Below are 14,442 nucleotides of genomic sequence, written 5' to 3'. Positions count from 1 at the left end.
CTGCAAAAAGTAATGTAGAAATCATTCAACGTTTTCAAAAAAAAAAAGGTTATCCGGGACATCGTAAAAGCCCCCTGGTATATACGGAATGACGACCTATATAGAGACCTACAATTGCACACAGTCAATGAAATGATAAATCTCTGCGGTGTCAAGCATGTCAATAGGATTGAGCAACATGTCAATACTGAAGCCTCATCTCTTTGCGATGAAGCAATATATACTAGGAGGCTGAAGAGGACGAAACCACTGGACCTAGTGGTTATTAATAAGTGGATTCATAAATTCACAAACTAAAATTGCTTGTTAGTTATATAACTAGGTGTAATAACATGAAATGTATCTATTTATTTATAACGTTTCAATAAATAAAAAAAAAAATTTTTTTTTAATATTTTCTGTTCAAAAATCGTTTTTAAAATGTGTATCCTTTACAGATCCTTCATCTATTCATTCTATTAATGTTTTATCTTCAATGCTGTCATGTTGCAAATCGCGAAAGTTGCGTAGAATACATAAACATATAATTATTTTAACTATTGTCCAAGTCTGTATTTTTCTTGAAATAAAGTAATCGTCTGAGTCTTGGTTAATGTATCCCGAATCCATTTTCAACAACAAGTAGAGTTGTTCTTTATAAATCGTTTACCTCTATTCATCTCCGTACTATAGAAGTTTTATATCAGTGATGCCAACACCCATACAAATGATCGGTTTGTTCCAGTGGGAACTGATCGCGACACTTAGCTGGGTAACCCAAGAAGCACGCAAAATATTCGACCCTTTTAGAGCTTATAAATTTCACCTTCCGAAATAATTCCTATTTCCATCGATGGCGACACTTTTTACTTATTTCTTGAAAAACAAGTGTTTGTGGAAGTGATTCGAAATTTTATATTCGTTAACTTTTTTGATATTTATTGTTGCTGTTACTCTGATCAAAAAAATACATAGGAACGTCATTACGCAATGCTGGAAATGGAATTTTTCCTATATCATTGGATCAACATCCAAGGCATTTATATTTTTGCAAAACGTTTTTAATGCAATGTTTTGCTTACAATATTTTCCGAAACTCAAAAAAATACATAGGAACGTCATTACGCAATGCTGGAAATGGAATTCTCCCTATATCATTGGATCAACATCCAAGGCATTTTCTCTCCAATAAAATAAATGCACTCAAAACAATGTGGTTTACTTAAAATAAAATGTTAACAAATTAGTTTTTTCTTCACAAAAATGAAATGAATGAAATTTATTTAAATTTTTTCAAAAGTCGCTCAATATAAACTCTAAAAGATAGTTTTAACATTTCACAATTTTTTAAATACCATAAGTAATTATAGCGGATATGAGTTCCTCTATTCTTATCTAAAAATGACTTATAGAATTCGCTCATTTTATCTGCTGATACTTCCGTTTTGTTTCCAGACATAGACGCATTAACAAAGTCCTCCCGTTCCTAAAAAGAATGTTAGATATGTTTAAAGTTATATGATTATTCATTTGAGGTTCAATTTCTATTTTCATTTAAGACTAGAAAAAAATAAAATAAAAATATTATAGTATACTTTAATAAATGTCTTATTGTCATTAGCATTCTTCTGGTTTTATAACTTCAGAATGTAATGAAGAAATAAATAAATAAAATATATCTCCGACTATTTATTTACCTTGTATATTATTCAAGTTAAAAAAATTTCAAGGTGAAAGCAGAATTTCCAGTATTTACTCGTATATTAATTTCCAAAATTATAATATCAATAATAATTAACAATTTATTTTAAAATACTTTTTTGTAAAACAAAATAAAGCGTCCGCGTTAGTTAAAGGAAGCGAAGGAACCAGGCAGGTGAAAGAAATGGAAGAAGGGGCTTTGGATTAGAGATGGGGGTTTCAGAGTGTGATTTTAAATATAAATAAACGAAATTTATTTCGAATTTTTGAATTCAGTTTTAAATTTTGAAAAGGTTGGTTTCCGGACTTTCAGCTTAGAGCTGAGTTTTTGAGTTTTGAATTTTGAAGTGTTCGAACTTTCCGTTTTAAGCTGAGTTCTTGAATGTTTGAATCCTTTGCTAACTAACGCGCCACTTCTTTTGCAGGTGGAATTTTTCGGTAGCGGTACATTTTGTTTTTTATTAACATTTATTCATATTTTCTTTTTAATTTTGCACATTTTCAAAAGATTTCTTTATTAAAAATGTTGTTTTGCTTAGTTTACTTTAGTACTAAAGCGCTTGATGTAAAATCATTTTTTTTTTTCATTTGCTTTTGCATTTATGTATGTATAATACAGGGTGGCTGATGAAAGCCGCTACCAAAAAAAATTGAATAACTTTTTTTCTTTTTAAGTTATCTGTTCCATTTTTGTTTTAATTTGCAGATTGATCTTTAAAATTTATTAAAATGGATAACTGGGACACGCAAACAAGAATTTGGATAGTCCGCCGCTATCACGCACTGGAGTCCGTAGTTTTGGTACAGAGAGAGTACAGGCGGATGTTTGGCGGCGATCCCCCGAGCAGATGGACCATAATGAGACTGGTGAATAATTTTGCTGAGCAAGGAACAGTCGCAAGAAGGCCTTATCATCGAAACCCACCAGTTCGGACGGAGGAAACGATCGCTGCTGTAGCTGCAGCTATACAAAGCAATCCAAGGGTTTCAACAAGAAGCTTATCTGCTCAACTTGGTGTCAGCCGGCAGTCTTTGCAAACAATAATGCACAAAGATTTAGACTTATTTCCCTACAAAATTCAAATGGTTAACAAACTGAATGCAGCAGACTTGCCGATTCGTTGGAATTTTGCCAGAAGATCCTGCAAATGGTGGAAGAAGACCAAAACATGTTAAACTGCCTTTTCATGTCTGATGAAGCTCATTTCGATTTAAACGGCAATGTGAACAAACAAAATTGTCGAATATGGAGTACTTCTAACCCACAGATACTCCACGAGACGGAATTGCATCCTCTTCGCGTGACATTGTGTTGTGCGGTTTCTTCACGCTGTATTGTCGGGCCTTATTTTTTTGAAGAAAATGGTCACACCGTTACGGTTACTGGAGACCGTTATTTGAAAATGCTGAAAGAATTTTTCTATCCAGAACTACGCCGAAAGAGAATTCCTTTCAACTCTGTGTGGTTTCAACAAGATGGGGCAACGTCTCACATAGCCCAGACTGTTATGACAGAGTTGCGACGAAAATTTCCCAATAAACTGATTTCAAGAAACTCCGAATTTCGTTGGCCCCCCAGGTCGCCTGACCTTACTGCACCTGACTTTTTCTTGTGGGGTTTATGTAAACAAGAAGTTTATAAAACAAAGCCAACAAATTTGGATGAACTAAAACAATCCATTCGGGCAACAATTGCGGCTATTCCTGTCGCAACTCTCAAAGCAGCAATGAACAACTTTTTACTAAGATGCCGCACTTGTGTCAACGAGCATGGGGGCATTTAAATTCAATTATTTTTAAAACTAGTTAAGCTACATTTAATAAAACTTAATGACCTTCAACTTGAAAAAAAATAAATGAATTCCATACACTAAAAAAAAAGTTATTTGAGTTTCTTAATGTAGCAAAATTCATCAGCCACCCTGTATAATATATATTATACTGTATATAATTTTAGACTTTTACTTTTTTGTTAATTTTGTGGTAAGCTGCTAAATTACTGGCTGAGTTGAACTTCTTCTACAAACAAATTTACAGCTTTGGATGTGGATGATGAAGCAGAACTTGCTCGAACTGCAAACAGTGGGCAAATTAAAGATTCTTTGTCACAAAATGTAAATAAAGGCGATAAAGAAAAAAAATATAAGCCTCCGTCAATATATGTTCAAGGTGTAGAATGCATAAAAACATTAAAGAGTGCTTAAAATGAAGTAGCAAATAACAGCTTCACTCGAACAAGTTTAGCAAATAATGAATTTCGCGTTCAAGCAGAAAATTTGCAAATATTTACTAATTACATCACGTGCTAAAAGAAAAAGGAACGAAATTGTATACATTTAGGCCAAGAAGTGAGAGAGGATTTAAAGTAGTCTTACGAAATATGCACCACTCTACAGACCACGAAGAAATCAGAAAAGAATTAAATGAAAAAGGCCACTAAGTACTTAACATTACCATAATAATATAATACAAAGATCAACAAAAACCTCTACCATTATTTTTTATCGTACTACAAGCAAGTGGCAACAACAAAGACATTTACAATATAAACAAGCTACGGAGCTGCATAGTAATCTTTGAAGCACCTCACCATAAGCGCACCATTTCACAGTGCCAGGAATATGGGCACACATAAAATTACTGTACAAGGGATCCAGTATGAGTGAAATGCGGTGGTAGAAATCCTTCAATGCAATGCAATAACCAAACAAAGGAACTTAAATGCGCTTTATGTGGAGATAACCACGCCGCCAACTATAAAGTATGCAAAATTTATAGAGCACTTAATAATAATTAATAAAAAATTAACATTAAACACGAAAAAAAATACACCAATAACAACAGCCGTAACAATCATAATTCCCGTTTCCCGTTTCCACGACAGTCGGTTCTACGTTACCGAAACGACCCGGATTTATATCCGGCCAAGGACTGTCACTCCAGCAGCATTCACCGTATGTAAGTATGGGGAATGTTTATGCTGCTACAACAACAACATCATAATTCCCGGAGTAAGCTATGCTGATGTTGCATCTTTTTCAAGGGAACATAAAGCAGACCAGGAACTGATTAACAAATCTGGAAAAACAATGATATTGAAGAGCTTAAAGACATGGTAAAATCCCTAGTCAACCAAATGACAAATATGATGAATATAATTACAACGCTTTTAAAGAATATGGAATGGACACAAGTGATAAAATTAAAATTTTAATTGCTACTGTGCTACTGTAAACAAGTCAAGCTCGAGTGTGTTCTTCGAATTTAACGATGGAAATTCAAAGAATTTGTTTGAAATTTTGTTATTCCAACAAAATTTCGGCTTCAGACGCCTTAAAAATCTCTGCTCTATCGCGTGCACGTGTTTTCCAGTGGTAAAAATCGTTCCAAGAGGGCCGTACATCGGTTGCAAACTTGCCTCATGAACGTCGTCCAGCAACATCAGTAAACGACGAAAACATCGGAAAAGTAAAGGAAATTGTGCTTGAAAATCGCACAAATCGCAAAATCGGTTAACGCTGAATATTATTTAGACGTTTTAAACGTTTGCGCGAGAACATTCGTCTTAAAAGGAAGGAATTGTGGGACAACAAGTCATGGTTCTTGCATCACGATAATGCACCAGCTTACACATCACGTCTTGTTCGCGATAATTTGAACAAAAATAATGTTAATATCGTTCCGCAAGCACCGTATTCGCCTGATATGGCTCCATGTGACTTTTTCCTGTTTCCCAAGCTCAAGTTGCCGCTCCGTGGAAAACATTTTGAGACAATTGAAGTCATAAAGGAGAATTCGAAGAACTCACTCGATCTTGACTTGTTTACAGTAGCACAGAAAACAAACTATGTGACATATCACGCTGAAATTTGCCATGTAAGCTTATAACAGTCCTACCAAAAAACAAAAAAATTATTTTTGCCATATGTCATCCGCGGGCCGTTTTATTGATACCGTCTCGTTCATATTTGAGCAGAAGTTATATATTTTTGCAAAACGTTTTTAAGGCAATGTTTTGCTTACAATATTATCCGAAACTCTGGGAAGTGGCAGAAATTATTGCATTGCCAAAACCGGGTAAAGATCCAACTACCGTGTCATCGTATAGACCAATAAGCTTATTACCGACAATATCTAAAATTGCTGAAAAATTACTGCATGATCGAATAAGCCAATTTTTAGACCCAAAACGTATAACACCGGATCACCAATTTGGATTTAGAAAAAATGTCTTCTTTTCAACAGATCCATAGAAATAAAAATAAAATCCAATAAACAATCGATACTGTGCCGCAGTATTTTTGGACGTAGCTAAAAAGTGTTTGACAAAGTGTGGCACAAAGGCTTACTCCACAAAATAAAAGAGGTAGCATTTTTTCTTGACTACTATCTCAACATAAACAGCTACCTAACCGACCGAAGCTCCTATATTAAATATGACAATCAATGATCAGATATTCATCAAATAATAGCTGGAGTTCCGCAAGGAAGCGTTCTTAGACCACTACTATATGTTTTATTCACCGCAGAAATACCACCTCCTGACGAAACTAATTCTTCAATTGCTACGTTCGCAGACGATACCATATATATAAGCCAAGCAAATAAAAGAAAAACCAATCTGGCTATATGGACTACAGGTGTGGGGAAGACTAAAAAACTCATATTCTATAGTAAAAATCCAATGACAACAATCGAAGATTCTTCGAATTTTTGACCATGTCTGACATCCACAGGGCTTTTAATATAGCAATAGTAGACGAGGATGGTTCCATATGTAGAAGTCCACGCAAGTGGGGAAAGTTACTGATCGCCATTCACTTGGGAGTGGCCAGGACGATTCTTTTGCATATGGTTCAAGTAGCACACAACTTCCGGGATTAGCCCAAGTATGCTCTGGGTAGCTTCCGAACACCCCGCCACATCAACACCTCAACGGTAAGGAGCCCCCACGAGCAACACAACTCCCTCTCTGACCTACAACCCTCCTGCTCCTACCCCAGTGCGGGGACACACCAGCAGCACTTGGTCCCCCGCACAGTCTGCTCCGTGTGTCAGACCGTAGTTCCTCGGAACTTGACAACTGTCCAATGCAATTCTTGCAGTGGCTTGTGCCATTTTCGGAGGTGCTCCGGCCTGCACACCACCCGTGAGTGGACACGCGACTACGTTGCCCCCTGCTGCAGAACTCTGCACCCGCAACCGCCCCCAGTGGCGCGGCCACCAGTCAACATCAGGCCACAACCAATTTTGCGGAACGCACAGCAGGACCAACGCAGTCAACATCACGCATCCCTCACCCCCGAGTTGCGACCATACTCCCGCGAAGCTTCAAGCTATTGCAACTGAACTGCAACGGACTCACGAGCAAGATTGACGAAATAGTCGACTTCATGAGCCGGTATGGTATCAAGATAGCTGTGGTCCAGGAGACAAAACTGCGCGCTAGCTCCCCCCTGATTACCAGGGACGGCTACAACGGTGGTGGCCTAGCGTTCATAACCCACCATTCAGTGCAGTATCGTCTCATCGATGAAGGCATCGACCGCAGGGACAGCACCCTAGAATGTCAAGGTATAGCTGTCCGGTCAGGCGAAGCCGAGCTCGAAATATATAATATTCACATACCCCCTGTCACCTGCTGCCCGGCAGGATATCTCCCTTATATTGGTGAGCTCATCAGGGGAGAAAACTGATTGGTAGTTGGTGACTTTAACGCGCATCACGATCTTTGGCATTCAAGCCTGCCAAATGATCGTGCGGGACAGCTATTGGCCGAGCAGATAGACGATTCGACATTCAGCACTGTAAACGACGACGCCCCCACCAGGGTAGTGGGCAATTGCAGCAGCTCGCCTGACATAACAATTGATAGCGCAGGTCTGATAAATAGCATAACCTGGCGACCTCTGCTATTGCTTGCATCAGACCACTTGCACATTATCATCTCGATCGAGAAACCTGCCGACTTTGTTTCCGCGGATCACCGGTCATACATCAACTTTCACAAAGCTGATTGGACCAGATTCGCGGAATTTACTGCATAACATAATCCTGACAATCGCACTGTTTTTATTTTAAATTTCCTCCTGCAACGCTTTTTTTGTATGTTTATATTTTCAAAAATGTTTCTAGCAAAAAATACTGCAGATTTACAATTAACTCCCCACTGATCATCTCACTTCGTTTTTAATTCAGGTGTATGGCAACACCAAGTTTTCGCTAAATTACACAACTTTAACATTAAATTACTTAAAAACTATAAGCCTCCAAGGTGCGGTTTTCAGTTTTAAGATGGGGATACATCCCTCTTCCCCCCCTTTAAACCTTTCCCCTCTTCACATCGCTTTTTTTCAAAGCGTGTTGCATATACTAATTATTTCCAGAGTTCAGTGTTGATGGGAATGGGGGGTTATCCCGTCTCCATACAGACACATACCTGTGGCGTTTTAACTTATAATGGTTATTTGTTTGAAACGCGGCCAAAGTCTGCCCACACAGAAGAGCTCTACAAAAAATACTGTGGATAGCGAAACCGGAGTTGAACTGACAAGATTTGAGAAATTGTGGTAAACAACTCTACGCAATATTACTACCAATTTACAAACACCTTTCTAATCGAACGTCTCTGTAAAATCTTAGCTGCATAAGAGCATCTTTTTGTTTTGAAGTTCCTAGCAAAACTACATTTGGCTAAATTACACAATTATCATATAACAATAAATTACTTAAAACTATAAGTCTCCTGATGGTTTGGTTTTCACGTTTAGGATCCTCCACAAAGCGTGCGTCATTATACTGAACATTCCCCCCAATATATATTTTTAAATTAAATGAGAATATTTGTTTCTACCTTTCATTTCCTTCTTTCTAGATTTTTTTACTGAACTGTAGCTTTTCTTTTCGCAAAACATAGTTAAATTTTCACAATCACTTACGCAAAAGAACCTTTCATTATGCCTGCTCCAGAAGCCGTGATTCCACTTTTCGACTTCATCTTGCATGTTCCTTAAACGGCATTCCAGTATCGATTCATTCTTAGGTACATGTCTAATATAGGACCGTATATTAGATAACTTATCTGGGGCTCCAACATAATCCTGTGGGATGTTCCTTGGGTCTGGTTTCTCTTTCAATTTGGTTATCTTGCCATTAAACCTGTATATGGCTTGTATTTGAATATGCTTCCTTATAGATTTACGCAGTGTAATAAAATACATTACTATATGTATATTTCAATATATATATATATATATATATACATATATTCATATTATTGTAATAAATCGATACAAGTACCGAGTACCGAATATCGACAAATTACTTGCGTACCGAGTAGAATGTACTGTATTGTTACTAAAAACGTTGCGTTAAAATCCAAATAAATCACCCCTATTATGGTTGTCAACGTCTATTCTTTGTCAACATCACTTCGTATCAACATCAACATCACGTCAATTAAAACGGTCAAGCATAGATGTGAAGACGTAATGGTTTGGGATGCATGTCCACATTAGGTGTTGGTAGTATTGTTTTTATTAATGAAATAATGACAAAAGAAGTAGTTATATTTAAAAATCCTTCAAGAAAACTGGTTACAAAGCGCTGAAAAATGGGATTGTCTGGTGGAACGTGAAATAAAATGTTCACGGAACTCGCCTCTCAACAAGTTCATTGTTACGCAGGTTGTGTGGCATGTGCTGAAGCCACATATCATCCACATCCATATCTTCCAATTCGGGCCATAAAAAGTTCGTTATCATCTCACGATAGCGAACACTATTCACGGTAACTGCATGACCGGCCTCATTTTGGAAAAAATACGGCCCAATGATGCCGCCGGCCCATAAACCGCACCAAACAGTCAATCTTTGTGGGTGTATTGGTTTTTCGTTAAAAGAGGTTATTCGACCGACCGACTAAAAGAGATTATTCGATTACGAAGATATCCTCCAAAATATTAAATGTAATTTTTCTCAAATTGTTATTAAATTTTTTCATACACAAAACATTTATTGCAAGAGTATCAACACTTTTTATAATATATTTTCTTATATTGCACACAGGAACAATTGGATTTATTTAATTTTGAATAAAATATTAAATCACTCAAAAATATTCATGATATTTTTTATAAAACATCTTCGAAGTGGTAGGGTATTAAGACTTCGGCTATGTTCAGAAACGCATTATAATGCGCAGTACTTGCAGCGCTGGCAGCACTGTCAATGTGACAATTCATGCAACTGATAGATTTGTTGAAAAATTGCAAATAGATTTGTTGCATTTATGAACGCGCTGTGCAGTAAAATGGAATTGTTACTAAGTTTGTTCATGGACGATGTATGTGAGGAAAAAACCGATAGTATTTTATTAAATTTGAGAAAAAAAAACCGTGTAAAGCTTAAAAGAAGGACATATCTTGTCAAAAGTTTAATATCAAAAGTTTAATATCTTTTTTTTATTCGCTTATATGTGATGAGTAAATTAGAAAATTTTCGCTGGGCGGTGTTTCTATCTATTTTTAAATCTTTATTAACTTTTTTACTTCATCTACGACCTCAGCCCAGAGCACGCTCTTTTTCCTCCTTCCCGACGTGAACTCGTTCTCCATGCTCAGTCGGACTCTGAGCAGTATTTTTATCTCCGATGTACTAAAGTAATCACTAAAACCAAGAAAAGTATAATAAAATAAAGTTTAAATATCGTATATAAATAATTAAATACCCACTTTTCATCAGACATTGTACTAGCGTATTTATTGGCAGTGTGAAAATTTTTGCTGCAAATAATACACGACTTTTGATACAAAAATGACGTTTAAGAACGCGTTGCATTTGCAGTACTGCCATATTTGCATTTTTGAACGCACTGCTCACTCTGAAATGGTATGTTGCATTGTTGAACATACCCTTCTGCTGTACACTGTATATGATAAATACAAGTTTCATCGTTGAGTTTAAATGGCTTTATGGGGCATGCGCTCCTTGAAATCGGATGTACAGTTTATATCTAAAAATTAATACCAAATTGAACATAGGAACTACACATGTATCCTTCTCCTGAATTAGTTTAACACGCAAGTAAAATCGAAAATTTTGATAGCATCCCTTAGTCCAATAGCTTTTTAGCAACGAATGGTGCTCACACTCGACAACGTAAACGTAACAACTGATACGATGAAACTAATGAGAGCTCCATGTAAATGAATTCTCACCACCGTTCCGTTCCGTAGTATCCTAGATGGTTGTTTCACTAAATGCAAGTAATTCATTTATCTATAAGTAGCATTATACAACATCGTTTTTAAGGTATTTTAAGTGAGTCGCCATAAAAACAAACAACTGTTTTCGACGTGATGCTTAACTACAAGCAAAAACAAGTAATTGTATGTTTTTGTAATATTGTAAATAAATTATTGGCGCGTACACATCTGTTAGGTGTTTAGCCGAGCTTCTCTACATATTTGTGGTGTGCGTCCTCAAATGGAGAGACCTACAGTTTTAAGTCGACTCCAAACTGGAAATAGTTTTTTATGAGGAGCTTTTTCATGGCAGGAATAGACTTGGAAGTTTGTTGTTGCCTACCGAGGGGCGACAGCATTAGAAACAACTTTTTGTATCATGCACACAGATTCGAATCTACGCAACTCCGAATGGTAGTCACGCACCAAGCCATAAAAATATCTTCTCTAATAAAAATTATAAGTAAAATTTTTGTACACTTAGAACTATGCAACGAGGTGTATATTGCAATTTTTTTCATCTTCAAATTAGTTTTATTTCTTATAACGGATTTAAATACATTTAAACAAATTACGAAATATTATATTTGCAGCTAATTCTGCCATCAGTATTGGTATCCAACTGGCGGAGGTGTTGGAAATCCTTGTGGTCTCCAATTATGCTGAGGAACACGGGGAGGTACTGATGGAATGCCATTAGGAAATGGTGGATGAGGTGATGTAGTATAACCTGCCATGCGAGGTGGCGGTGGAATACCAACGGGTGGAGGCAAAGGCGGCTGGCCGGTAGAGAGGGGTGGAAGCGGAGGAGGAGGTATAGCAGCTGGAAATCCTGTCACTTGTGGAGGGGGAACCGGCGGAGGTGGCGGTAACATGTTATTTGAAGATACAGGCGGAGGTGGAGGAGCCATTAGTGGTGGTGGTGGAATAATTTGTCCGGGAATTACTGCCACCATATTCGGTACTGGGGAATCTGCAAATAGCTGATGAGGACGATCAGCATGTGATGAAGGGTTTTGGGCTGCTAATAATCGTTCGGCCGCAGATCCATGTCTCTCTCCTTTAGAATCTTTCTTAAAGGCGTACGAAACCGAAATAGGTCGATTACAGAGATATTGTCCATTCATAGCGTCCATAGCAGCATCGGAAGCTTCAAAGCTGGAAAAATTTATGAAAGCAAATCCCTTGGAATTGCCAGTTTCTGGATCACGCATTATTTTTGGAGTTTGCAGAATAACTCCAAAAGCCGAAAAAGTATCGTACAGTAATTTTTCGTCCACTTCGGGATCCAAATTGCCAATAAAAATATTTGCACCTACGTCCAGATTTTTTTGGTGAGCTGAGGCTTTATTCACCCGTATTGGTTTTCCATAGAGTTTGATCATATTCATAATTTTAATAGCATAGTCTGCATCATCCTCACTAAGAAATTCTACAAAACCATAACCCTGGTGCATTTGTGTTACTCGATCCTTGGGCATATGCACGTTTACTGGAATGTAAAAATTTAGTAGTCAACAAAAAAATAGTGAAAGCAAGACTTTGTGTGATGAAGTTTTTGGAAGCATTGAAATCAGGAGTTTTAAAAAGAAGTAAACTAAAGAGTTAACAATCGCCCATATTAGGATGTGGCCATCCAAAATTGTCGAATTATACTCAAACCATAGATTAATGCTTTAAAATAAAAGTAAATATATAGCAAATTCTTACCCACCGGTCCAGCTTGAACAAACAATTCCCAAAGTAAAGTCTCAGACACTTTGTCGTCAAGACCGCCAACATATATAGTTGCATCTATAAAAATTATTGAATAATAACGATGTCGTTTAAATAACAATAACATGTTTATTACCCTGATTCCTTTCGGCAATAGGTCCTGCAGCCATTCTAGCGAAAAAATCATACAACAGAACGAGCAAGAATTGGTTTATATTTTACATATACATATATACATTAAGAGTCAATAAGAAATCGATAATTCTCAATCGATTGTGAACACATTATGCTATGTTTCTATCGCCAGTGATTGGGACTCTAAGTAATTCGGGAATAACCCTATTTCACTACGCAGTCGTAATTCATTTTGATAGTTTACCTTCGTGTTTTTGTTTTTAATGATAAAACCATTATATGCTGAAAGTGCCGGTAATAGAATAAAAGTAAGTTAAAACTAAGATCTCATAGCGAAGACGAAATTAATTTGTTCTTACTATTCTCCAGCAATGAGAAAAAGTGTGAGCAAATGGCATCAGACCGGCGAAAGAGCACTAATACAGATAAGAGGCGAGATAAATTAATTGATGGGCTACTGGGAATACATTACAATAGTAAAACAGCTGGGGAAACTAGGTGTTGCTTATCCGGTGGTGGAAGTTATAACCATAGATACTAAGATACGAAACTCTTTCATTTTGAGAGAGAGAGCGCGCCCATGAGCTCGTTTCAAAACTTGGCAGCATTCACACATTATGGGATTTTGAACAGCTGAAAGGCGAATTAGCGGGCTTCCAGAAAAGAGGCGAAGAAAATAACTGACGAAAGCAGTTCGTTTGTGCTTAATGAAAAAAAGATGCGATAAAATATTTATAATTATGTGTCTTAAAATTAATTCAATTATGTGTCTTAATTTTAATTCAAACGTAATAATTTGAATTGAAGGGAGTTTTAGAATTCCGATTTTACGTTTAATTAGTCTTATGCATTTATGCATATGAATACGTTTTACTCGTACATACACGTAATTTTATTGAAAACTCTGTGTTGGTTTATGTCTGTAAATTTGTATAAACGTAAATATACTATGGATGAAAAGTGTGGGTAAGGGAATTGAATTTGAGTTTGAGATATTTTATAAAGATTGAAGGTAATCTGCTTTAACTTATTCTGTTCGTTGTTCGAGCTGTTTTTTTTTTGTTACGCACACTTTTTTTGTTATGTTAAAAAATCGTAATATTATATGTTATGTATTTATTTATACCTTATGATTTTCGTGCTCATTACTTTATTATTATTAAATTACTTAAAATGTATAATATTACTCGGGGGTTTTTTGGGTCGCTGATTACAAATCTAGTGTTAGATTTCCAAATTTCAAAATGACGGATCCAATATGGCGGACGGATTTTTGAAAAAACTCATGAATTCGCATGAAACTCGTTACTCAGGGGTTTAAGTGGATTTGAGTAGTTTTAAAAAATTAGCCGCCATGTTGTGGCCGCCATCTTGGATTTTAAAATTTTTCATTTTGTATTTTAAAGTAAACTTTATTAGCTAAATTTTGAGACCTCGTACAACTCTTTCCGTTGAAATGAATTTTTTTGGTTTAGGTTATTAGAATGAATTTAATGAATTTTGATTACATTTTTAGCCATATTAAATGAGCCATCTTGAATTTCGTTTTTGGCCACTCTGTATTGAAAAGTAGATAAAAAGAGCTAAATTTTAAGCCCTATTAGAACTCTCTAGGTCAAAAACATTTTTGGACAGATAGGGGTCTCCCGTTGAGAAAGAATGCCCCA

The 14,442-nt window shown here is 36.4% G+C and overlaps 2 protein-coding genes across 4 annotated transcripts; both read right to left on the bottom strand.

The window, feature by feature from the left end:
- Positions 1 to 1,222: 1,222 nt before the first annotated feature.
- On the bottom strand, positions 1,223 to 8,927 carry LOC129239134 (COA8 family protein CG14806, mitochondrial). 2 transcript variants are annotated; one of them, XM_054874449.1, is made up of 2 exons: positions 8,619 to 8,926; positions 1,223 to 1,465 (listed from the first exon to the last, which is right to left on the bottom strand). In XM_054874449.1, the coding sequence occupies exons 1-2, from the start codon at positions 8,898 to 8,900 to the stop codon at positions 1,259 to 1,261; spliced, it is 489 nt and encodes a 162-aa protein (XP_054730424.1). In that variant the 5' UTR covers positions 8,901 to 8,926; the 3' UTR covers positions 1,223 to 1,258. The 2 variants fall into 2 exon arrangements, with proteins under 2 accessions (XP_054730424.1, XP_054730425.1); XM_054874450.1 differs by lacking the exon at positions 1,223 to 1,465 and adding an exon at positions 3,611 to 4,758 and having other exon boundaries at positions 8,619 to 8,927.
- Positions 8,928 to 11,425: 2,498 nt separating this feature from the next.
- LOC129239294 (splicing factor 3B subunit 4) lies at positions 11,426 to 12,887 on the bottom strand. 2 transcript variants are annotated; one of them, XM_054874690.1, is made up of 3 exons: positions 12,777 to 12,887; positions 12,635 to 12,718; positions 11,426 to 12,416 (listed from the first exon to the last, which is right to left on the bottom strand). In XM_054874690.1, the coding sequence occupies exons 1-3, from the start codon at positions 12,808 to 12,810 to the stop codon at positions 11,530 to 11,532; spliced, it is 1,005 nt and encodes a 334-aa protein (XP_054730665.1). In that variant the 5' UTR covers positions 12,811 to 12,887; the 3' UTR covers positions 11,426 to 11,529. The 2 variants fall into 2 exon arrangements, with proteins under 2 accessions (XP_054730665.1, XP_054730666.1); XM_054874691.1 differs by having other exon boundaries at positions 12,639 to 12,718; positions 12,777 to 12,792.
- Positions 12,888 to 14,442: the final 1,555 nt, after the last annotated feature.

This window comes from Anastrepha obliqua, chromosome 2 (genome assembly GCF_027943255.1).
Source record: "Anastrepha obliqua isolate idAnaObli1 chromosome 2, idAnaObli1_1.0, whole genome shotgun sequence".
Classification (NCBI taxonomy): domain Eukaryota; kingdom Metazoa; phylum Arthropoda; class Insecta; order Diptera; family Tephritidae; genus Anastrepha; species Anastrepha obliqua.
This window is presented reverse-complemented; position numbering and strand designations above follow the sequence as displayed.

Coding starts and splice junctions, on each gene's coding strand:
- LOC129239134 (XM_054874449.1), bottom strand. CDS start 8,900: ATGTATTTTATTACACTGCGTAAATCTATAAGGAAGCATATTCAAATA. Junction 1,466..8,618: donor ATAATGAAAGGTTCTTTTGC/GTAAGTGATTGT, acceptor CATTCTTTTTAG/GAACGGGAGGACTTTGTTAA.
- LOC129239294 (XM_054874690.1), bottom strand. CDS start 12,810: ATGGCTGCAGGACCTATTGCCGAAAGGAATCAGG. Junction 12,719..12,776: donor TATTGCCGAAAGGAATCAGG/GTAATAAACATG, acceptor TAATTTTTATAG/ATGCAACTATATATGTTGGC. Junction 12,417..12,634: donor TGTTCAAGCTGGACCGGTGG/GTAAGAATTTGC, acceptor TTTACATTCCAG/TAAACGTGCATATGCCCAAG.